At 47.8% G+C, this 24,077-nt stretch overlaps 1 protein-coding gene across 3 annotated transcripts in view; it reads left to right on the forward strand.

Annotated features, from left to right (window-relative positions):
- The window catches only part of LOC139266011 (neprilysin-like), a 277,737-nt gene that overhangs the window by 135,578 nt on the left and 118,082 nt on the right, over positions 1 to 24,077 (forward strand). For all 3 annotated transcript variants that reach the window (XM_070883753.1, XM_070883755.1, XM_070883754.1), the window contains exons 7-8: positions 4,355 to 4,473; positions 5,545 to 5,610. In XM_070883753.1, the coding sequence (XP_070739854.1) occupies positions 4,355 to 4,473; positions 5,545 to 5,610 (185 nt within the window). The remainder of the gene's footprint in view (positions 1 to 4,354; positions 4,474 to 5,544; positions 5,611 to 24,077) is intronic.

Below are 24,077 nucleotides of genomic sequence, written 5' to 3' on the forward strand. Positions count from 1 at the left end.
CCGAATTCTGTGTTGGCCAGACTATTGTGCACCCAGTTTGGGCTGGGCCACCAACAAGCAGCCTGGCACCCCCTCCTGGGTGCCAGGCTGCTGGCCCGGCTGAAACCCTCCCTGTTGGCTCAGTGGCCGATCCTAAATAATCGCCGATTCTCTCCCCTTTAACGGAGGGGAGAGAATCGGCCAATGACATCAATGACAGCTGCAGAGAATCCTACCGCCTCCACTTTCGTCCCTCACCGGCACTTACCGGCGCACTTCCGCCCCCGTTATGACCAACTTCCTGGCTGCTTAAAAAAAAGACAAAGAGCTGAATATCGATCAAGATTCGACCTCATCCTACCCGCCGGTGAAAACACTTAAAAAACGGTAAGTGCACCAAGTTTCTGATGGGCCTGAATTTCGGACCCATTGAATTTTGCAAAGTGTGAGGTGATAGAAGGAATAAGGAGGCCACTTATTCCTTGGAAGGTAAGACATTAAATGAGGTAAAGGAGCAAAGAGATCTGGGTATACAAATACATAAATGGCTAAAAGTTGCAACACAGGTTGTTAAGGCCATAAAGAGCACAAAGTACTGGTGTTAATTTCTAGCATAATAGAATATAAAAGCAGGGAGGTAAGGTGAAATTTATATAGAACGCTGAATAGACCACACATTGAGTGTTGTGCACAGTTCTGGAATCCATATGACAAAAAGAATATTGAAGCACTGAAGAAAGTGCATAAAACAATTTCAGGGATGTTACCAGAATTTAGAAGATGTACCTATCAAGAAAGATTAAATATGGTGGGGTTTTATTCTCTGGGAAAAAGAAGACTAAGAGGAGACCTGATATAGCTCCTTAATATTATGTAGGGATTAAACAGCTTGGATGTGGATAAGCTGTTTCTACTTGTGCGTGAGTCCAAACCAAGGGGAGCATTAATATAAGATAGCCACTAACAGATCAAACAAATAATTAAGGAGGAATTTATATGCACAAAGAGAGGTGAGAATGTGGAACTCACTGCCACTTGCAGTGGATGTTTTTATACACTGATGGAATGACTAGGACTGATCGACAGTCCAGCCCATACTGTGTCACACATACAAGGCCATTTGCACGCACATTCATACTCAAACTCTCATTCACACACTGGAGAGTCCTCTAACTGAATCTCCTTTGCAAGAGACTCATTTTGAAAATACTTTAGCCAAAAAGCTTTCAAACAAAACATGAATTTGTTATTTTAGTGGGAGTGTTAACCTGTTTGAAAAAAAATTCCCTTAAGCGAGCAGTGCATATAAGTGTTTATAACCCTAATATCGCCCAATGGAAAGGAAAATCAGGCGGTGTGTATGACGGTCACCCGGTCCTTTGCCGCCCGATTTGCTTCCACTCCATAATTGATTCTCAGAACCATCCTTCCACTTTCACCCACTTTTCTGGTAATTTATTCCTCAGTTCTCATTACCCTTTGGGTTATATCGAAAACATTGAAACATAGAAAATAGGTGCAGGAGTAGGCCATCCGGCCCTTTGAGCCTGCACCACCATTCAATAAGATCATGGCTGATCATTCCTTCACTACCCCGTTCCTGCTTTCTCTCCCTTTAGCCACAAGAACCATATCTAACTCCCTCTTGAATATATCCAATGAACTGGCATCAACAACTCTCTGCAGTAGGGAATTCCATAGGTTAACAACGCTCTGAGTGAAGAAGTTCCTCCTCATCTCAGTCCTAAATGGCTTACCCCTTATCCTAAGACTGTGCCCCCTGGTTCTGGACTTCCCCAACATTGGGAACATTCTTCCTGCATCTAACCTGTCTAGTCCCGTCAGAATTTTATATGTTTCTATGAGATCCCCTCTCATCCTTTTGAACTACAGTGAATGCAGGCCCAGTCGATCCAGACTCTCCTCAAATGTCAGTCCTGCCATCCCAGGAATCAGTCTGGTGAACCTCCGCTGCACTCCCTCAATAGCAAGAACGTCCTTCCTCAGATTAGGGGACCAAAACTGAACACAATATTCCAGGTGGGGCCTCACCAAGGCCCTGTACAACTGCAGTAAGACTTCCTTGCTCCTATACTCAAATCCCCTTGCTATGAAGGCCAACAAACCATTTGCCTTCTTCACCGCCTGCTGTACCTGCATGCCACCCTTCAGTGACTGATGAATCATGACACCCAGGTCTCGCTGCACCTCCCCTTTTCCTAATCTGCTGCCATTCAGATAATATTCTGCCTTCGTGTTTTTGCCCCCAAAGTGGATAACCTCACATTTATCCACATTATACTGCATCTGCCATGTATTTGCCCACTCGCCTAACCTGTCCAAAACACCCTGCAGCCTCTTAGCGCCCTTCCCACAGCTCACACCGCCATCCAGTTTAGTGTCATCTGCAAACTTGATGATATTACACTCAATTCCATCATCCAGATCATTAATATATATTGTAAAGAGCTGGGGTCCCAGCACTGAGCCCTGTGGCACTCCACTAGTCATTGCGTGCCATTCTGAAAAGGACCCGTTAATCCCGACTCTCTGCTTCCTGTCTGCCAACCAGTTCTCTATCCACGTCAGTACATTACCTCCAATACCATGTGCTTTGATTTTGCACACCAATCTCTTGTGTGGGACCTTGTCAAAATCCCCAGGGCCTGATAGTCTACATCCCAGAGTACTTAAGGAAGTGGCCCTAGAAATAGTGGATGCATTGGTGATCATTTTCCAACAGACTATCGACTCTGGATCAGTTCCTATGGACTGGAGGGTTGCTAATGTAACACCACTTTTTAAAAAAGGAGGGAGAGAGAAAGGAGGGTTGAGAGGTGTCACCTGACTTCATTTCACTTCGGGTCATCATTTTCGGCCCCTACGGGCACGTAGGAGGTGTGCAGGTTCTGGGTCCAGACATGCAATGCGCATGTGCTAAAACCCAGAATCTGCGATCTGTCAAAAATGATCTTGACAGATGGTACGAATCCCCGGGAAAAGGGCATCCGTGGATGGAGAGTTGGTCCATTTGTCCAAATTCTGCCGAGCGAATGACCGTGAAATTCTTATGCCAGGCATAAGGCCAGCTTTTACCAGCATAAGAAACAGAAAAATAAAATGTTATCAACCACTTATACATTAAAAACCCTTTGCAATAAAGTAAGGTTATTTTTAACCCGATTAAAACATGTAAATTTATTTTTCAAAAAATAAAATTTTTGTTTTAAATATTGAATACCATTTTAATTAATTTTAAACATGTAATGGTTTGCTGTTTAATTATTTGATGTGTGGAGGTGTTTTTTATGTGATCCCCATTCATACTTATGGGAGTTCTGTATGTACAGAATCATAGAAACATAGAAAATAGGTGCAGGAGTAGGCCATTCGGCCCTTCGAGCCTGCACCGCCATTCAATAAGATCATGGCTGATCACTCCCTCAGTACCCCTTTCCTACTTTCTCTCCATACCCCTTGATCCCCTTAGCCGTAAGGGCCATATCTAAATCCCTCTTGAATATATCCAATGAACTGGCAGCAACAATTCTCTACGGCAGGGAATTCCACAGATTAACAACTCTCTGAGTGAAGAAGTTTCTCCTGATCTCAGTCCTAAATGGCCTACCTCTTATACTAAGAGTATGTCCCCTGGTTCTGGACTTCCCCAACATCGGGAACATTCTTCCCGCATCTAACCTGTCCGGTTCCGTCAGAATCTTATTCGTTTCTATGAGATCCCCTCTCATCCTTTTAAACTCCAGTGAATAAAGGCCCAGTTGATCCAGTCTCTCCTCATATGACAGTCCAGCCATCCCTGGAATCAGTCTGGTGAACCTTCGCTGCATTCCCTCAATAGCAAGAATGTCCAAGGAGACCAAAACTGAACACAATATTCCATGTGAGGCCTCACTAAGGCCCTGTACAACTGCAGTAAGATCTCCCTGCTCCTATAATCACCATAATTATGAATGTCCCCACATGATCCCAAGGCCGCTCGCAAACCGCATGCCCTGGAATAGATGGGCCTCTACGCAGGCCTACACATAGAGACCCATGAGCGCAAGTGTCTGAACCTGCAGAACCATCAGGTAAGTTTGTAGATTTTTAGCAGGTCGGAGGTGTGCCCCCTATGGGAACCTTCCGACTGCAAATTCAGCCCCCTCAGTTTAAACAGGTGGCCGCTTATGATATGAACTCTTCGATACGCCGATTAATTTGCCTGAATGAACCCGGTCACCTTGTAGTCTGCTCATTCCCAAGGAGAAGATGACTGACTTCCTATAACCCGCTCAAGGGCGTTTCTTTTAGGACGGGTAATGGAATATACTTTGAACTGATGGTCTCATCATGTCTTCTGTATGCTTTCTTCCAGGTGGCAACTGGACACTTGAGAAAGTCATTGCAAAAATGAACGCCAAATATGGAAAGCGAGTCATCATAGACTTTTTTGTTGGGACAGATGACAAAGACTCCAATGCTCACATAATCCATGTACGTGTCTTTGATAAGACTTATTTTTGTTAAATTACCATCTTTGCAAAATGTTGTTTTTTGTGTGTAGCCTACAAACTTCAAATATATTTTTGCTCATTTGAAAAGGACACTTTGGGGTAGATTTTGGTCTTCAAGCGTCATCTGTGCGCAATACAAGGAGGAAAATCTGGAGGGGAGGATTGCACGATGGGAACAGAACCCATTTCATTTTCCTTCCATTTTAAATTAACGAAAGGCAAATTTGGGCAGGTTCAGCAAAGGTCCTAGGAGTCTCCTCGCTACAATTTCATCTCAGATCTTGCCAAAATAGGGCGCCGTTAGACTTTTCTTCAGCTCAAAAGTTTTTTGCACCGTAACTTATTGGAAGTGCGAGATGATAGCGGGCAACAGGACATCTGGACCTTAGTGAATGGCGGGACCAATGGTCTATCTCCCTAACCAATGAGATTTAAGGATTAAGAAAGGAACAGAGCAACGACAGAGAAAGAAATCGGGTGAATTAGAGTCCAATCCGGTACAGAATGAGAAATAAAGAGAGGGAAAGAAAAATTGGATTAAAAGACTGAAAGTAAAAGTAAGAAAAAGAATGTAAAATTTAACATTTAACATTTTTAAGATCTCTAAGAACAATCTACCACCTGAAAGATACTCCACAGTGTAAACTTTTCAATTTCTCGGCCAAAGAAGTTGATTGGCATTGCATTAGCAATTATCATGCGATTAAAAAGGTACTTAGGCTGTTAATTACCAGACTTAACTTTCCGCGGCGACTTTAATGGACAATTAATGTGCAGATAAATCAAGTTCTGAACAATAATGGGGAGGCTAAGGATGAGATGCCATTAGCGCAAAGCAACGGCGGAGGGGTGTAAATTGACTGGCAAATTATGGAGATTAACAACTCACGCCCTATCTCTTAATCCCCTGAACTGGCCAATTTGCACATTACTAATGGTACACATCGTTAACACAACATTATTTTTACAGCAAAATGCAGTCCAAGATTAGAGAAAAAGTGCTGGAATCGATATAGCATTAAACTTACTTTAACCTTTGCTGAATTAACAGATTGACCAGCCCGGACTTGGCTTGCCTTCCCGTGATTACTATGAATGCACAGGTGCTTATAAGGAGGTATGCAATATTCCTTTTTATATTTCAAATAGTTTTAAATCTTGTATAAGACTATAAAGTTAATCAAACTTTAAATTAGGAAGTGTTTTGATAGAGTAAATAAGGAGAAACGGCTTCCACTGCCAGGGAGGGGCACAGTGGACACAGATTTAAGATAATTGGCAGAAAATCCAGAGAGGAGACGAGGAGAATTTGTTTTACAATGTTATGATCTGGAACACACTGCCTGAAAAGATGATGGAAGCAGAATCCAAATAACTTTCAAAAGGGAATTGGATATATACTTAAAAAGGAAACATTTTCAGGGCTACTGGGAAAGAGCAGGGGTGTGGGTCTAAGCGGGTAACCCTTTCAAAGTCACAATGGGCAGAATGTCGTCCTTCTGTGCTGTCTGATTCTAGGAAACTGGTGCACCAATGTTCAAGAGATTAGCTAATCAAAAAACAAAAGTTTGGTGATGCCAAGTTTGTTTTTTGTTGGAGGAAGGGAAGGCACAGAGTGACTTAAATAGTTCCAAAGTTTTTTGTTGGCCGGTGGGTGATGATGGTATGAGGAGTCTTGATTTAAACCCAATGAAGAAACCAAATAATCTGTTTTTAGTGATGCTGGTTGAGGGAACTCCCCTACTGTTCTTCAAATAGCACCACGGGATATTTTACGTGCACCTGAGAGGGGAGACGGGGCCGCGGTTTAACGCCTTATCTGGAAGCTCGCAACGCTGACATTGCAGCACTCAGTCAATACTAACCTTTCCGCATGGTCGCGCAGCTGTCTAGAGGTCCTGCAGCATAGCCCGTTAAAGGGACCGTTCACCCCCCAAAAAATTTAGGGGGATCATTGCTCAGTACTGCACTGGGAATGTCAGCATGAATTTTGTCCTCAAGTCTCTGGAGTGGAGCTTGAAGCCCTGACTCAGAGGCACAGTGCTACACACTGAGCCATGGCTGCCTGTTCAATTGAGCTAATTGCAGATACAAATCTCATCTGCAAAATGCAACTTTGACTTCACTGAATCATCCGTTAAATATTCATTATTTTATTTATTTTGGAGATGACCGATTTAAGCCTAGAACATAAGGCTAGGGAATAAGGCAGATGAGCTGAGAGCACAGATAGACACTTGGGAGTATGATATTATAGCTATTACTGAGACATGGCTGAAAGAAGGGCAGGTATGGCAGCTCAACATTCCTAGTTACAACGTTTTCCAACGGGATAGAGAGGGGATAAAAAGGGAGGGGGTGAGGGGGTTTGCAGTATTGATTAAAGAAACAATTACAGCTGTGAGGAGGGATGATATGCTAGAGGGGTCATCAAGTGAGGCCATGTGGATTGAATTGAAGAACATAAAAGGGGTGATCACACTGCTGGGAATGTATTATAGACCTCCAAATAGTCAGAGAGAGATAGAAGAGCAAATACTTGATCAAATTTCTGAGAAGTGCAAAAATAATAGGGCAGTAACAGTCGGTGATTTCAACTACCCTTTAATATTAAATGGGATAGAATTAGTATGAAAGGTATCGAGGGTGCAGAATTCTGAAAATGCAATTAGGTGAACTTTTTTAGCCAGTATGTAGCAAGCCCAACAAGGGAGGGAGGGGGCGGTTCTGGACATAGTTTAGGGAATGTAGCTGGGCAGGTGGAAGGGGTATCAGTGGGAGAGCATTTTGGTGCCAGTGATCATAATTCAGTTAGAGTTAGGGTAGTTATGGACGTCCGTTTTTCGCGGCACAAAGTGCGCCTAAAAAAAACTTACGGATTCTCCGGCTCTCTGCTCGTCCTCTTGAGTCAGGTGCGGCGCAGCATGAGCACTTGGGGGCGGAGCTAGGTCCCTGCGCTGAAAACAGTGCAGTAGCTCCAGGCGCCCAAAACTGTGTGGGAGGGGCCCGAAGCACGCAGCCCCTAGCCATGGCCGAATGCCCTCACTGGGGCTGCGTGCATAAGGCTGCCTCCCACGCCCAGCTCCAACTTCCTCCCGACCCGACTCGACTCCTGCTTCCCCCTCTCCCCCCGCCCCCGGACCGAACCCTGACACCAACCCGCGCTCCCCCGACCCTCCCACCCGACCTGACCTCCCTCTCACTCCCTCCCTCCCCCCTGACCCGAACCGAACCGACCTCCCTCCCACCACCCCCCCCGACCCGACCCGCACTCCCCCCCCCCCGGCACACCCGACCTGACCTCCCTCTCTCCCTCCAACCCGAACTGAACCGACCCGCGCTCCCCCCGACCTGACCCGTGCTCCCGACCCCGGACCCGACCCGACCCAACGCCACCTACCTGTAAATCTGGTGCTGGGGACGGGCCCTGCCCGAAGTCTTGGGCCCGGCCGGGCCAGGCCCGTTCAGCCTCCCCCCCCCTCTTCTCCTTTCCCCCCCCTCTTCTCCTTCCCCCCCTTCTCCTTTCCCCCCTTCTCCTTCCCCTCCTTCCCTTTCCCCCCCTTGCCTTCCCCCCCTTCCCCTCTCCCCCCCTTCTCCGATCCCCCCTGCTCCTTCCCCCACTTCTCCTTCCCCCCCTTCTCCTTCCCCCCTTCTCCTTTCCCTCCCTTGCCCATCCCTCCCCCTTCCCTCCCCTCCCCCTGCACCCCCCTCTCTCCCTCTACCCCCCTCCTCCCCCTCCCCTCGCTGTCAGAAACACAGACACTGACAGACAGAGAGTGAGAGACACACACAGACAGACAGACAGAGAGATAGAGACACTGACAGAGACACAAGAGACACACTGGGGGGGGGCGGGGGGCATCCCAGCACGCTGTTGGAGGGCTCCCGGTGCTGCAGTCGGTATAAATAGAAAATTATTTCTAATTAATTTTTTTTGATTGATTTATTGGTTGATTTATTGATGTTTTTATCATTTATTATTGAGGATGGCTCTTTATTTGTAAAACTGAAGTGTTTAATGGTTGTAAACTTCCCTTTAACCCCCCCCCCCCCCCCCCCCCATTCCCTACGCCTGATTTGTAACCTATGCCTGATTTTCTAAAGTGTAGAAAAGGTTTTTTCGAGCGTACAAAAATCTTCACTTATTCCATTCTAAGTTAGCTTGGAGTAAGTTTTCACTGCCGAAACTTTGAAAACAGGCGTAAGTGGCCGGACACGCCTCCTTTTGAAAAAAAAATTCTGTTCCAAAGTGAAACTGTTCTAACTGACTAGAACTGGAGCAAACTAAATGCCGACAATTTGAATTTCTAAGATACTCCATTCTACACCAATTGTTCCAAAAAATCAGGAGCAACTGAGGCCGAAACTTGGGCCCAACATTTCTCAATTGGGGGAAAGCCAATTTTACGAAGCTGAGATGTGATTTAGCCACTTGAAGGTAAATCAGTGTCAGAGCAATGGGAGGCATTCAAAGAAGAGATCTTGAGAGTTCAGAGCATGTATGTTCCCTTAAAGAAAAATATATCTAGAGCCCCCTGGATATATACAGGCTAGGATAATGAAAAAAGGAAGGCTTTTGACAGATACTGAGGGTGCAGTATTGCAGAAAACCTAGAGGAGTATAGAGAGTGCAGAGGTGAAATTAAAAAGGAAATTAGGAAAGCAAAGAGAGAGCATAAGAACATTTTGGCAGGAAGCAAAGAGTAATGGTTGATGGGTGTTTTTGTGACTGGAAGGCAGGTTCGAGTGGGGTCCCTCAGGGCTCAGTACTTGGTGCCTTGCGTATATATGAATGATTTAGACTTGACTGTAGGGGGTATGATTACGAAATTTGCAAATGATACAAAAATTGGCTGTGTGTTTGATAATGAAGAAGAAAGCTGTAGACTGCAGTGTAAGGGGTGGTTTACAGGGGGTCAGCTTTTCCTTCTGACCTTATATGAGCGGTTCCGAATCGCTCCCACACCCTTGGTTCTAGACACTGGAATTATGAAGGGACTGTGACAGACTTGGACAGACAATCGGTTTCAAGGTAGGAAGCAGGTATGGCTTTATTGTGTTTAAAAAGAAGTAAAAGGCACACCTTTAATAACACACACAGACCAATACACACTGAAGGGTACAACACATTGAATAAATTGTCCAATTACAGTCTGTGGGGAAAAGAATACACTTAAACTCTAAATGGGGTAAAGAGGAGAATGCAAATACATTTACACAAGTTATCCCAGCCTCCCCCCTCCCAATTCCCCTAACTAACTAAGTTATAGCTCTCAGGGTTCAGGGGCTATGCTCACCAATCCCTTTAGACAGTTGCTGGTGAATCACGGTTTCGGGGTTCACTGCACTTGGCCTTCTAGACAAGCCGTACCCCGGATGGAGGAGAGGACTTCGGACTGCGTAGTCTTCGGTTGGGGTGCGTCCATTGATGCGGTAAGTTGCGTTTTGGATGTATGGGATAAATACCCACTTTCTTTGGTTAGGAATAGTTTTAGTTTGTCCTTTTTGGTAATTTCTCCCCCATTGAGTCGTTCAGAAGTAGATTGTAGAGTGGTTGTCAATTTGGTTCCTGACAACCTTCCATTTCGTGCGCCTCGTGCTCGGTCGGTCCTTGACGATTTCTTGTAGTTTCCTTCACTACTCCATTTCTTCACACCCCAGCTCCAGCTGCTTGTTTCTGTCTGTGTTCAAGTCTGTGCGAGTTACAGTCTGTGTTCTGCTAGTTCTGTGCTCTGCTACAGTCTGTGCGAGTTACAGTCTGTGTTCTGCTACTCCCCTGTCTTCTGCTAGTTTCTGTGTTCTGCTAGTTTTCCTTGTTCTGCTAGTCTGCGTGCTGCTCCTTTCCTTGTCAAAACTGGGGGATAGATATATCCCCAAAAAAAGGCTCCGTTATCTCCCATCAAATCTCTTGGGCTCTGTTTAAACTGTTCTGTCCATTGATTTTCAAATGTCTCCTTTGTCAGCAGTAACTCGATTAGGGTGTGAGAATGTGCTATCACTGGTTTTGCATTGTTTTAGGATTGTCCATGATTTCCATTGTGCTTGATTGGGTAATTCGATTACCTCTTTGAGGGTGAATAGTTCCCCCAGACAGTCTGGGGTCTTTAATACACGAATTTGCTTCAGACGTTGGCTCCACCTCCTGTATTTGGTAACTCTTTTTCGCAGCCAAAATGTTGTAGAATCTTAAAATTGATATGCTCCTTCCCATAGACGTTTAGGGGATCTCAAGCTTCTGTAATTTAGGTCCATTTTGAATTCCCTTACTTATGAGTCCAAACACTGGGGGAGGGTTCTCCATGAATGCATCCCCTTTTATCCCCCGCAGGCTTCGTCTGCCCCTTTAAACTCATTTTAAAAGCCCAGAAAGGGATTTTTCTCCTCTGTAGGGGAAAGGTACCTGGAATCTTTGCGAGATATTGGTAAATTCTACATTCCCCCCTGTGATACCATATCACTTATGGTATCATTCTTCGAGATGAGTAAAGTTCCTGACTCCCAAGAGATAACCTTCCCCGTAAATTAGCTAAACTAATACCCAAAATGCATTACACTTATGCAACATCACCATAGATGCACACTTTTCCCTTTACAGGTACAAACTTTTTACATTTATACCCTCCCAGCTTGGAGGGGGTTCAATCAATACAATTGCATTTCAGCACAGTTACATTTCATTACTGTTACATTATATTCACCAGCATATAGGCAACGTACAACCACATTACAGAAGGAAAAAAACTAGATTAAAATTAAACAACATCAATTGGTCTCCTGAGGTTTGTCCATCACCCGGTAATGTCTGGATCCTGCGCTTGAGAACTGCTCTCAGGCTGGCTGACACACAAGACAAACTCAAAATAATCACCTAAACATTACTTCAACATTACCCTCAATTCTAAACTAAACCTTAAAATTAGAGCTATGTACAACTACCACCCGTCTCTGGGTGGCCTGGTTAGTCCCTGTCAGGCCCATGCCTTGTGCGGCCTGATAGCCGCCTGGATGCTAGGTTTTCCCCGCAGCCGGTGAGCTGGAGACCCTTGTCTCTGGGACAGCTCGTTGCAACTGCTCCTGTGAGACCCTCACCGCTGGAGGGGGCTGGCTGGTGGTCCCTACTCTGAGCGGCCTCTGTACTTCTGACCTTCGGCCTTTCCTGTTGGGCTGCCCTTCTCCTAGGGTAGAATCGCTGAGGCTCAGATGCCGGTGACCATCTTTGGCCGTGGTGCACGGAGGGTCCTTCTCAGGGCTTGGGTTACTGGGGGTGCGTCCGAATCCCAAACAATGGGTGGGATAACCCCTCCAGTAGTGCGATTCACTGTCCCTATAGGCACGGTTTCTGAGCCTGCCACATTCCCTGTGGGCCCTCCACCATCGGGGGCGGCCAACGGAGGGTCCCTGTCCTGAGGACAGTTCACCCCTCCCGGCTGCCCTCTGTGCTTGGCTGACCTTGGGTTGTACAGCTTGCACTGGTTGATGTGGAACCACTTAGTACGGCGGGGCAGCTTTATGGCATAGACCATCGGGCTTGCCTTGTCTACAATGCTGTATGGCCCCAATGCTTCAAAAACCCCGACCCGAGCATAGTTCCTCACCATGACCTGGTCCCCTATCTCCCATTCGTGGTGTTTGCTGGGTTCTAGCAGTAATCGGTTCCCCTGATGCTGTCTGCCCATGTTACTAGCAGCCTGCCGGTGAATCTGTTTGAGGTGTTCAAACTGGTTCCTGACAAACCGGTCCCGGTTCACCTCTCTGAACTGACTTTCTGTGAGCACCGGGGCTAGGACATGGGTTGGGGTCCGCATGATCCGGCCAGTCATGAGCTCGTATGAGGAATGCCCGGTGCTCTTTGACTGGCTGGCTCTGATCCCCATTTGGACCAACGGTAAGACCTCCACCCACTTTTGGGGTGAGTCTCCCGTTTTCTTCCGCAGCCTTTCTTTAATGGTGCGGTTTAAACGCTCCACAATGCCCGATGACTGTGGATTGTGGGCAACGTGCCATTTCCCCTCAATGCCGAGCACCTTAAGGGTTGCCTGCATTACCTGCCCGGTGAAATGGCTCCCCTGGTCCGACTCCACATACTGTGGGAGTCCCCACCGGGAGAACACTTCCCTCACTAGAATCTTAGCTGTCCCTAGTGCGGTGGCTGTTTGGCAGGGGAAGGCTTCAACCCATTTTGAGAACACATCCACCAGGACTAGGCAGTATTTGTAGCCTCCCTGCGGGGTGGGTAGGGGCCCGATGTAGTCAATTTGGATTGACTGCCATGGTCCCTCTACCCTCCTGACATGTCCTAGGGACACCTTCCTTTTCTGGGGGTCAGGGTTGTTCGCAGCACACACCAGGCAGTTCGCACAGAACTCGCGGACGTCCTCCCTGAGTCCCGGCCACCATCCTGCCTGTTCCACCCGTTGCCAGGTGGTCTCAGGCCCGGGGTGTCCCGCTCCTGGACTCTCATGGGCCAGTTTTAGGAATTCACTCTAGTGCTGCTGCAGCACGACCCATTGTCCCTCTTTAAACAGCATGTCTTCCTTAACGGTAATGGCTGCTGTGCCGTACGGACCTTCTACTCTCTTTCCTCGAGCTAGCGCATTCAGGACTGCTTTCAGGACTGGGTCCTGTAGCTGAACTGTTTTTAAGTCCGGGGCCAAAGCTATCCCTCTACTCTCTGCTGCCCTGTTCTTATTCTTGACCGCTGCTATGCGGCCAGTGTCATAGGGGTCCCAGAACTTTCCCGTGCGGGCACCTTCTTTGGCCAGTTTGTCAGCCTGTTGGTTTCCCTCTGCACGGGGTTCGGTTTTTGAATGGGCCTTCATCTTATGTATGTAGACCTTTCCCTCTTCCCCCACCGCTGTCATGATTTTCTCCAGCAGGGGCTTGATTGCCAGAGGTCTCCCGTCAGCGGACGTGTATCCACGACGGGACCAGATAGCCAGGTACTCCGTACATGAATTGCAGGTGAACATACTGTCCGAGCAAATCGTGTACGGGGTAGGGAATTCCTCGGGGTGGGTCACCATGTACATTATGGCGGACAGTTCAGCATGCTGGGCGCTCATGGTGCTGGGGAGCTTGATTGCTAGGGCAATACCTGCCCTTGGGTCATAGACTCCGTACCCAGTGAGTCGTTCACCAGCAGATACCGTGCTGGACTGTCCACGTAGATGTCCCGGCCTGTAGGGTGTAACCCCGCCCGAAGGCCAATATTCACCTCCCATACTCCTTCTATGGAGCACCTGTGGGCTTTCCCTGGGTAGATTAGGTTGGCTGCGAGCCTTGGCTGCGGGGGCCTTCTACTCTGAGGTCCATCTGGGAGAGGAGCAGGGTCCAGCGAGCAATGCTGGCTCTGCTCACCGTCCCGTCCTTAATCCTCCCGTTCAGGAGCATCTGAGTAGGTGTGTGGTGGGTTAGGAGTGTTAGAGGAGACCCTCCCGTGAAGATCAAGGATCTTTTTACTGCCCAATGTGTGGCTAGGAGGTGTCTCTCACAGTTGGAGTACCCCTTCTCCACATCTGTGAGGATCCTGGAGGAGTAAACCACCGGCCTCAGCTGGCCGTGCTGCTCTTGAAGCAGCACTGAGCTCAAACTGTCCCCGCTGGCTGCCATCTCCAGGAAAAACTCCTTTCCTACATCTATCGCACCTAAGGCTGGCGCGGTCTGCAAGTCCTTCTTGAGCTGATTAAATGCTGCCTTGCAACCCTCATCCCAGTCCCACTCTACACCCTTGTGCAGGAGCCTGAACAGAAGGGCTGCGGTGGCTGCATAATCCTCAATGAAGTCTCTGCAGTACCCGGTGAGCCCTAGAAAGGATCTTACCCCTGTCACTGTGTTGGGGGCTGGTAACTCCTGTACTGCCTCCCTTCTAGCCTTGTCTATGGCCCTTTCCCCAGCGTCGATCTGTGCCTTCTTGGGGTTTACTTTAAACCCTTCTTCTTTTAGCAGCTCTAGCAGCTCAGCCAGCAGTGGGCCATGCTCCTCCCCCTGATCGGTGAACAGGAGCAGGTCATCCACATACTGCACCAACTGCTGGGGTCTGCTAAAGCCCTTTAAACAGTTCGCCATGCATTGGTGAAAAATGCTGGGACTATTGTGGAAGCCTTGAGGAAGACAGTTCCACCTGTATTGTTGGCCCTTAAAGGTAAAGGCGAACTTGTACTGGTCCTCCCATTTTAAAGGAATGGACCAGAACCCGTTTGAAATGTCCAGCACCGTGAAAGTGGTCGCGGATGCTAGAATATTCCCTATGAGATCCGCTACGGCTGCTACAGTGGGCGCACAGGCAGGGATATTCTTATTTAGTACTCGATAGTCCACGGTGGCCCTCCATGAGTTGTCCGGTTTCTTAACCGGCCACAATGGAGAGTTCACATGGGTTGCTATCAGTCTTAACACCCCTTGCTCTACCAGTGATCCCAGCGCCGTTGTCAGGTCTGCCTCTGCCTCCCTGGGGAAGTTATATTGCTTTTGTGGTCTGGTCATGGGGTCCCCTTTTATACTAACTTCCACCCCTGTTACCCTACCACAGTCATGTTTGTGGGTGGCAAATGCTGCAAGGTGTGTCCGTACATATGCCTGGTACTCCACTGGGGTGTTACTGACCAGTAATTCCAAGTCATAACCCCCCTTTGGCTTCACGGTACACAATGTTCCCTTGGCCCCTTTTTCTGGGATCACCGCCACCTCACCTTCCCTGTCAGTCCCTATGGCTCCCCATAGACAGTGGTTCCTGAGATCCACTAGGATCTGGTGGCTAATGATAAAATCAGCCCCCAGGATCCCTTTTCCCTTCTGCTCCCATTTCATCAGGACACACTTCCATTTGGTTTTGAGTGTCCCTAACTGAATGGTGAGCGGGATGGAAAATGAACCAGTTTGCTCATTGCCTGTGAACCCCACTAGACTGTACGGGACCCCGTTTGATAGAGGTGAGGTAGCTGGGTTATCTGCATATACAAGAGTGCTGGAAGCACCAGTATCTTGCAGGTAGGTCCCTTTCACTTTCTCCACCTCCATCGTAACGCACGGTCTCTTCCAGGCATCGTACTCTAGGAACACAGGTACACAGGCTGCGCTGGCTCTAGTCATGCATCTGGGTGGGTTGGAGCAGAGGGTTTTACCGTACCGGCTACTGCACCAGTTGCGATAGCTACTGCTCCCTGTCCATTTATGAGTGTCTGTAGGGTGGCTACGAGTGTCTCATATGAGTCGGGTGTTCCTGCCCCGGCCTTACGGGCTGGGGCTGAAGTGGCCTTTCCCTTAGTCTCTTTCCATGGGTTCCTACAGTCCTTCCTCCAGTGCCCACTTTTCCCACACCCAAAACACTCGCCCCCTTTGTGGGGAGGGTTCCCACCTTCCTGATGCCACTCTCTCTTGCCTTGGCTGGGTTTAATCTCATGGACCCTCCCTTTAGAGGAGGGCTCCTCTGTCCCTCTACCGTTCTGGTAAGCCAGTGTCAACTGTCTGACCACTGTCTTGTCGGTGGTTCTGAGATCTCTTGGATCGAACCAGACCTCGGCTTTTGCCTTTACTCCAGGTAAGCTGTTTGCCACCAGGCTGCGGACCAGTGAGCCCGTTCGTTAGGGTTCAGGTGGGCCCGGTCAAGAACCCCACTACAGGCCCTTTCGTAGACCGGCCACAACCTGTCGGCTAAAGCCTGTGGAGTCTCCCCATAGAGCTCTACTGTTTTCTCCACCCGGGAGAAAGGACTCCCATCGTTCATACCCATGACCTCTAGAACCTCCTCCTTAACCATAGCGTAGTGTTTCGCCCCTTTCTACTGTCTGCAGAGAGGGAATGGCACAGCTTGGTGTCTAGCGAGAAGAGCAACAGCTTAGCCTGCTCTGAATCATCGCACCCGTTAATATCCCCTGTGTGTTCCACTTCCAGGAAGTGTACCGAGGGATCCCCCTGTTGGGTGAGCTTACTTAGGTGGCCTATCATAGCCCTCAGTTTTTGGGTGTCGTGGGGGACAACGAAGTTGCTTTCTAGGGGTCCTGCTGCCCCATTGGCATCAGGCGGGCCAAACTTCTGCTGCCGGACCGGGTGCATTGGCCCTGGTTCCGGCCCTTCTTGTATTGGCTTGCCCTCTTCCCCCTGCTGCCAAGCCGAGTTAAAACTCGGGGTTGTCGGTGTTGGTAGTTCGCAATCCTTGCCTGCCCCGCACTCTGGCTGACACCCCTGCTGCCCCGGGCCGTTCCTGGGAGCTGCAGGCAGTGACTGAGGGGTTTCTCCTTGCTCAACCAGGTGTTCCTGGGCTAAACCCGGGTTTATAAGGCACACCATGCCTTTAGCCCGGGATAGAGCAAGGTTCAAGCTTTGGATCTGCTGCTGGCAGGGGCCGTGGTCTCCTGCCTCAAATTTCCTGGTACTGGCTACCTTATAGGCTACCTGAATGTCTCTCACCCTCTCCCCATACTCTTTAACTTGCTTGGCGAGGCGGGAATTCCCTTCCCGCAATGCCAGTTCGCTATTCTTGGCTTCAATAATCTGACACTGTAAAAGGTCCAATTGGGTTTTGTGCCTTTCTTTAGTGAGCTCTCTACTTTCCTTTAACTGTCCCACCTCTGTCCACAGCCTTTCCCCGACTGTGGCCCTTGCACTGGACCTCTCTTCAGCCTGTCTCAATACTCCCTTTAATTTCTCATTCTCCTCATCTAGAAGCCGAATCTGTTGCTGAAGGCAAATTAGCCAAATGGCCTTCTCTATCGACTTTTTATGGTCCTCGCTCTCTGTCCATTGAGCTGCAGCATCTTCTGGACGCTCAGCATACAATTGATCGAGTACCCACTCCTTAGCCACATTTACCCTCTTAAACACATACGAGGAAATCCCCTCTTCCATTTTGCTTCATTTCCTGAAACTAGTCTCTCTCTGATCACGTCCCTTGTACCAGTGTCCCATCTGGGTCGCCATTATGTAAGGGGTGGTTTGCAGGGTGTCAGCTTTCCCTTCTGACCTTATATGAGCGGTTCCGAATCGCTCCCACACCCTTGGTTCTAGACAATGGAATTATGAAGGGACTGCGACAGACTTGGACAGACAATTGGTTTCAAGGTAGGAAGCAGGTATGACTTTATTGTGTTTAAGAAGAAGTAAAAGGCACACCTTTAATAACACACACAGACCAATACACACTGAAGGGTACAACACATTGAATAAATTGTCCAATTACAGTCTGTGGGGAAAAGAATACAGCTTAAACTCTAAATGGGGTAAAGAGGAGAATGCAGATACATTTACACAAGTTATCCCAGCCTCCCCCCTCCCAATTCCCCTAACTAACTAAGTTATAGCTCTCAGGGTTCAGGGGCTATGCTCACCAATCCCTTTAGACAGTTGCCGGTGAATTACGGTTTCGAGGTTCGCTGCACTTGGCCTTCTAGACAAGCCGTACACCGGATGGAGGAGAGGACTTCGGACTGCGTAGTCTTCGGTTGGGGTGCGTCCGTTGATGCGGTAAGTTGCGTTTTGGATGTATGGGGTAAATATCCACTTTCTTTGGTTAGGAATAGTTTTAGTTTGTTCTTTTTGGTAATTTCTCCTCCGTTGGGTCGTTCAGAAGTAGATTGTAGAGTGGTTGTCAATTTGGTTCCTGACAACCTTCCATTTCGTGCGCCTCGTGCTCGGTCGGTCCTTGACGATTTCTTGTAGTTTCCTTCACTACTCCATTTCTTCACACCCCAGCTCCAGCTGCTTGTTTCTGTCTGTGTTCAAGTCTGTGCGAGTTACAGTCTGTGTTCTGCTACTCCCCTGTCTTCTGCTAGTTTCTGTGTTCTGCTAGTTTTCCTTGTTCTGCTAGTCTGCGTGCTGCTCCTTTCCTTGTCAAAACTGGGGGATAGATATATCCCAAAAAAAAGGCTCTGTTATCTCCCATCACATCTCTTGGGCTCTGTTTAAACTGTTCTGTCCATTGATTTTCAAATGTCTCCTTTGTCAGCAGTAACTCGATTAGGGTATGAGAATGTGCTATCACTGTTTTTGCATTGTTTTAAGATTGTCCAGTTTCTTGACCATGATTTCCATTGTGCTTGATTGAGTAATTCGATTACCTCTTAGAGGGTGAATAATTCCCCCAGACAGTCTGGGGTCTTTAATACACAAATTTGCTTCAGACGTTGGCTCCACCTCCTGTATTTGGTAACTCTTTTTCGCAGCCAAAATGTTGTAGAATCTTAAAATTGATATGCTCCTTCCCATAGATGTTTAGGGGATCTCAAGCTTCTGTAATTTAGGTTCATTTTGAATTCCCTTTCTTATGAGTCCAAACACTGGGGGAGGGTTCTCCATGAATGCATCCCCTTTTATCCCCCGCAGGCTTCGTCTGCCCCTTTAAACTCATTTTAAAAGCCCAGAAAGGGATTTTTCTCCTCTGTAGGGGAAAGGTACCTGGAATCTTTGCGAGATATTGGTAAATTCTACAGCAGGAAGATATCAATGAACTGGTCAGATGGGCAGAGCAGTGGCAAATGGAATTCAATCCAGAGAAGTATGAGGTAATGGATTTGGGGAGGGCTAATAAGGCAAGGGACTAGACATTAAATGGTAGGACACTGGGAAGTATAGAGGGACAAAGGGATCTTGGAGTGCATGTCCACAGATCCCTGATGGTAGCAGGCAAGGTGGATAAGGTGGTTAAGAAGGCATACAAAACACTTGTCTTTATTAGCCGAGGCATAGAATACAAGCTATGAGGAACGATTGGTGAGGCTGGGTTTGTTTCCTTTTGAATAGAGGGAAAACCTTATTGAGGTGTATAAAATTATGAGGGGCCTAGATAGAGTGGATAGGAAGGTCCTATTTCCCTTAACTGAGGGGTCAACAACCAGAGGGCATAGATATAAAATAATTGGTAGGATGTTTAAAGGAGATTTGAGTGGAAATACTTACACCTAGAGGTCTGGAACTCACTGCCTGAAAGGGTGGTTGAGGCAGAAAACCTCACCACATTTAAAAAGTACTTGGATGTGCACATGAAGTGGTTTGGTGGGGAGGGTGGGGGGACGCAGTGGAAGATGCTGTTTAACGCAAGTCACAAGACTGCAATGAGCCCGGGGTGTTGTGGAGGCGGGGTGGAGGGGGGACGTTCCCGATCACTGCGCTTGCTCAGACCTAGGTGTATGGGTGTATTCCATACAGACCTTGGGGAGAGAGATCAAAGAACCTGTCCTGCCTGCCTGCCATTTTGAGCTTCTTGCAAAGGTAAAATTTAAGCATGGGGGCAATACTGACAATACCATACCTTGTGCGAGCCTTCTGTATCATGGTTCTGCGGAAGAGACAATTGATTCAACATCATTGCATGAGGAACCTCAGAGCCCGTAGGGTGCCTGACAGGAGGCCTTACCCACCTTGGGTATATCGAGACAGGCATTCCTACCTGCATCTGAGTGATGCAGACTGTGTCAGAAGGCTGCGTTTCCGCAAAGAAATTGTAACAGATCTGTGAGTTGGTGAAAGGAGACCTGCAACCTAGAAGCATCAGGAGGACTGCTTTGTCAGTTGAAGTGAAGGTTACAGCCTCACTTTCAGTCTATGCATTCAGATCCTTCCAAGCTACAACTGGGGATATGTGCGCCATTTTTCAACATGCAACACATTCTGCACTCGGCAGGTGACTGCTGCACTATATGCCTGGAGGAATGACTACATAAAGTTCCCTATGACTGCTCAAGCAATATGTTGGAGTAAAAAGAAGACTTCTCTTCCCCAAGGTGGACTCTCTGATATAAGGAATTGACATCTGCCCTCTCTCATATAGCGACCACAGAATCATTCAGACTAAACCTTGATTCAACTGGTTTTTATTCAAGCATGCTCGGGAAGGTTCCGATGAACACTTCTTCGATCAGAGGTTTTACAATTACAATTTTACAGGTTTTCGAGGTGTGCGACCCTCCTACAAACCACCGATTGGCCTGCTGGTCAGACTGGCTCTGAGTAGTTCTACCCCACCTGTCCAACTCCCATCATATGTCACCCTTCTGGAATGTGTTATTCAATGGCGTCAACTTTGCCTCAGTTTCTCATGATGTGTGATTAACTTTGTTTTCCAGGGTGGTGCCTCCTTATCCCTCTCCCAAGAACTGTAGTCAAAACTACCAGTCACTATAATCTATGTTCCCAAACAATTGTGTCTGTGTTCTGTACTGAATATATATGCTTCCATGAGTCTGTTCTAAGGTTAATCCAACGGATGGTTCATTAACCATCAGGCATTGCTGCTTCCCTCTTCTTAATCCAATGTAAGTGTGTCTATAAGCATGCTTTACATACATAAGCGAGTTTTACATAATCGGTCAATATTACAATCCCTACTGTAAGACAGAGGAACACCTGATTCCTCAGTACCTCCTAATACTGATAAGCCCTTTTAATCTGGACCATTTTATGTGTCAGATCAATTCACTACCTTCAGTATCCTCATTCGTGATCCTCGGACTGTCTCCACTCGAGTGACCGTTTTTTATCCCCTTACAAATATGTGATAGGGCTGTGGGCATCTCCAGGATTGCTGGCTTCCCAAAGGTACAGGGCTGCATTGATTGTACCCACATCGCCTTGCGAGCACCTTTGGAGGATTCCAAGATGTACAGGGATTGAAAAGGCTTCCACTCCATTAATGTACAGCTCGTGTGTGACGACATGCATCGCATCATGTCAGTCGACGTAAGATACCTGGGGAGCACCCATGATGCATCCATCCTACGCGAGAGCATTATATCTGCCATGTTTCAGCAGCAGCCAGAAGGGCAGAGCTGGCTACTGGGAGACAAAGGGTATGGCCTCGCCACCTGGCCCATGACGCCCCTACACGTAACCCAGACAGAAGCTGACCGAGAATATAACATGTCACACATTGCGACACGCAGCATCATAGAGAGGACCATTGGCATCTTGAAACAGTGTTTCTGATGCCTGGACCATTCCGGAGGTTACTTGCTCTTCTCCCCTGAGATTGTCGGTCAGTTCACTGTTTTGTGCTGCATGCTGAATAACTTAGCCATCATGAGATAGCAGCAGCAGCTGGTAGTGGAGGACCCACCTGTGGTGAGAGTGGCTGATGATAATGATGAGGAAGATGCAGATGATGAGCAGGAGGAGGAGGAGGACAAGGAAGCCATGCAAGTATCTGAACCCGGAGCACGACGGCGGAGGAGTGTGAACCATCGTTCCTCTTTAACGATTGCTCGAGCCTTGCGCCAGCAGCTCGTCCGTGAACGATTTGCTGCCTGAAGGCTCAGTGGTAACTATTCCACATGGATCATGTTTACTGTTTGGACCTATTCCATAATGTTGTGTTGTGTTACTAGAACAAATGATGGAGATTATTCTTGTTTACTTCAAAGGTTGTGTTAATAATGGAACAAATAATATACATGATGCAGTTATAATTTAAAATATATTTTATTCAAAAGTTTAGTTGTATCAAACTTTAAAGTTTTCAGTTAAGATCACTTACAAACTCTGAGATCACTTACTAATTTTAAACTTGTAAATTTACATAACTTACAAAAAACTTTTAATTTGAGAACAGCAGTTACAACACTAACAATAATAACAACAACAACAGCAAAGAAAGGCTGCACCCATCTCTTCTCCGCCTTATTCTAAGACCGCCTGGCGCACATGGTCTTGGTGACTTCACCACCCCTGCCCATAGGTAATGGTGCAGTGTTTCTGGGGTTGGTACCAAGCTTATTCTTTCTAACATCTCGGATAATGCGCACCTGTTGAGGGGGGTGGGGTGGGGGCAGGCGGCATCGTAGAGGGCCTAACTTGGGGCTCTTCAGAGACTGGGGATTGGAGTGGGAGTTGCAGTTGATTCTGTCAATGGGCGCGGGGTCTGGGCGTGTTCCCTTATTGTAGCAGTTAATTCCAACATGCCCTACCTCATGCGCCCTGACCGTGTCTCAACGACCGCCAACATTTCTTACCTCATGTTGAAAAAAAGTGTCTCAACTACCTGCAACATTCCCTCCTTCATGTTCACTGAGAATGTCTGAACTACCTGTGACATTCCCTCCTTCATGTCCACTGAGAGCATTTGAACTATCTGTGACATTCCGTCCCTCATAGTCACTGACAGCATATCAGCTACCTGTGTCATTCCCTCCTCCCTCATGTTCACTGACTGAGATATTCCCTCACTCATGGTCCCAGACTTCATTCCCATTTCACATGAGAGTGTTGTTACTTCTCTCGACAGCCTCAATACCTCATCACCCATGCCACTGATGGTGTCCAGGAGTGATCGCGTAAGGTCAATGCTCTCCGCACTCATTGCCATCATCTGGACCGTATCTGTTAGATCCTACACCTCAAGAGAGCGCTGTCGAGCACTCCTTCCCCTCCTCACCCTGGGCGTGGCTCACAGCATCCCAGTGGGACCCGCAGCCTGGGATGGTGGGGCCCTGGGTGTGCCTCACTGCACCCTACTGGAACCCCCAGCCTGGGACGATGGGAAACCATGGAATGTCCCACCAACACTCAAACACTAATCAGGGAAGGGGCTGGCAACTCAATGGGTGGCACCTGCACCTTCTCAAAAGTGAGTACAACAGTGGGGGCTTCATCCATCCCTTCCCCCTCCCCCTCACCCCCATGGTCTTGGTCTGCTAGGTGGGATTGGAAGATGTGCTCCTCTTCAGGCTCGTCCCTGTCTGAATCTTCTGCATTGTCAGGGTTAGCCTCATGTACTGCAAAATATAACAGAACAGACAAGTGGTTAGCAGCAGAAGAGGGGACAGGGTGGGTGCCATGAGTAGGCTCACACAGCGCAGGCAGCAGGCTGATTTGAAGGACCACGATGAATGAGAGCAAATTGCATCACCAAAGCGTAGCTGATGGAGACATCCCCATGAACCGAACCATGGCTAGCCCGTGCCATACTTAACATTTAGCAAAGCAGACTGTGGAATTTGCAGGACTTACCCTCTCCATCGAGTGTGCACCCAGCTTGTGCAGTGGTGGTTGCTTTTCTCCAGGCAGGACCCATGAAAGCAGCGACTCTCTCTTACAAGGGTGTCAGTGGGTATAGATTTGCCAGGCCTCCTCGTGTTTGAGTTCTTTCCCTTTTGTTATGTGCCACTTTCCTCTGCAAAGATGCAAATGCAACTTTTTGGAGAGGGTGTCTTTCTGCTGGGTGGGACATGTACAGCTGGTCACATTTACATTACAATTGCAATTGCATTGAATAAATGAAAATGTTACTTACACTAACTACTTGACCAAGGTCCTGCCACTTCTTTTTGCACTGGTCTCCAGATCTCGGGGTGGTCACCATTGCACAGTAATCTTCTGTAAGTTGGTTCCAGCGTTTCATCATTTCTTTGGGTGGAACTTTCATGTGACCTCTGCTGGTGTCCAGCTCCTGCCATCAGGCCTCAATCACAGTAACTAGTGCCTTCACTTCATCCTGTAAGAAATTCTTGGTCCTTGCATCGCGTTGCATCTTGTATTGCAGCTCTAATTTTTCCAATGTGCTTACACAGCACTCAATGTTCTAACACCCACAACTGGCTCTTTAAAAATGGCTCATTTTAGACCGGGAGCTGTTCTGTGCATATGTGGCCATAGGAATAA

Source organism: Pristiophorus japonicus, chromosome 6, assembly GCF_044704955.1.
Source record: "Pristiophorus japonicus isolate sPriJap1 chromosome 6, sPriJap1.hap1, whole genome shotgun sequence".
Lineage (NCBI taxonomy): Eukaryota > Metazoa > Chordata > Chondrichthyes > Pristiophoridae > Pristiophorus > Pristiophorus japonicus.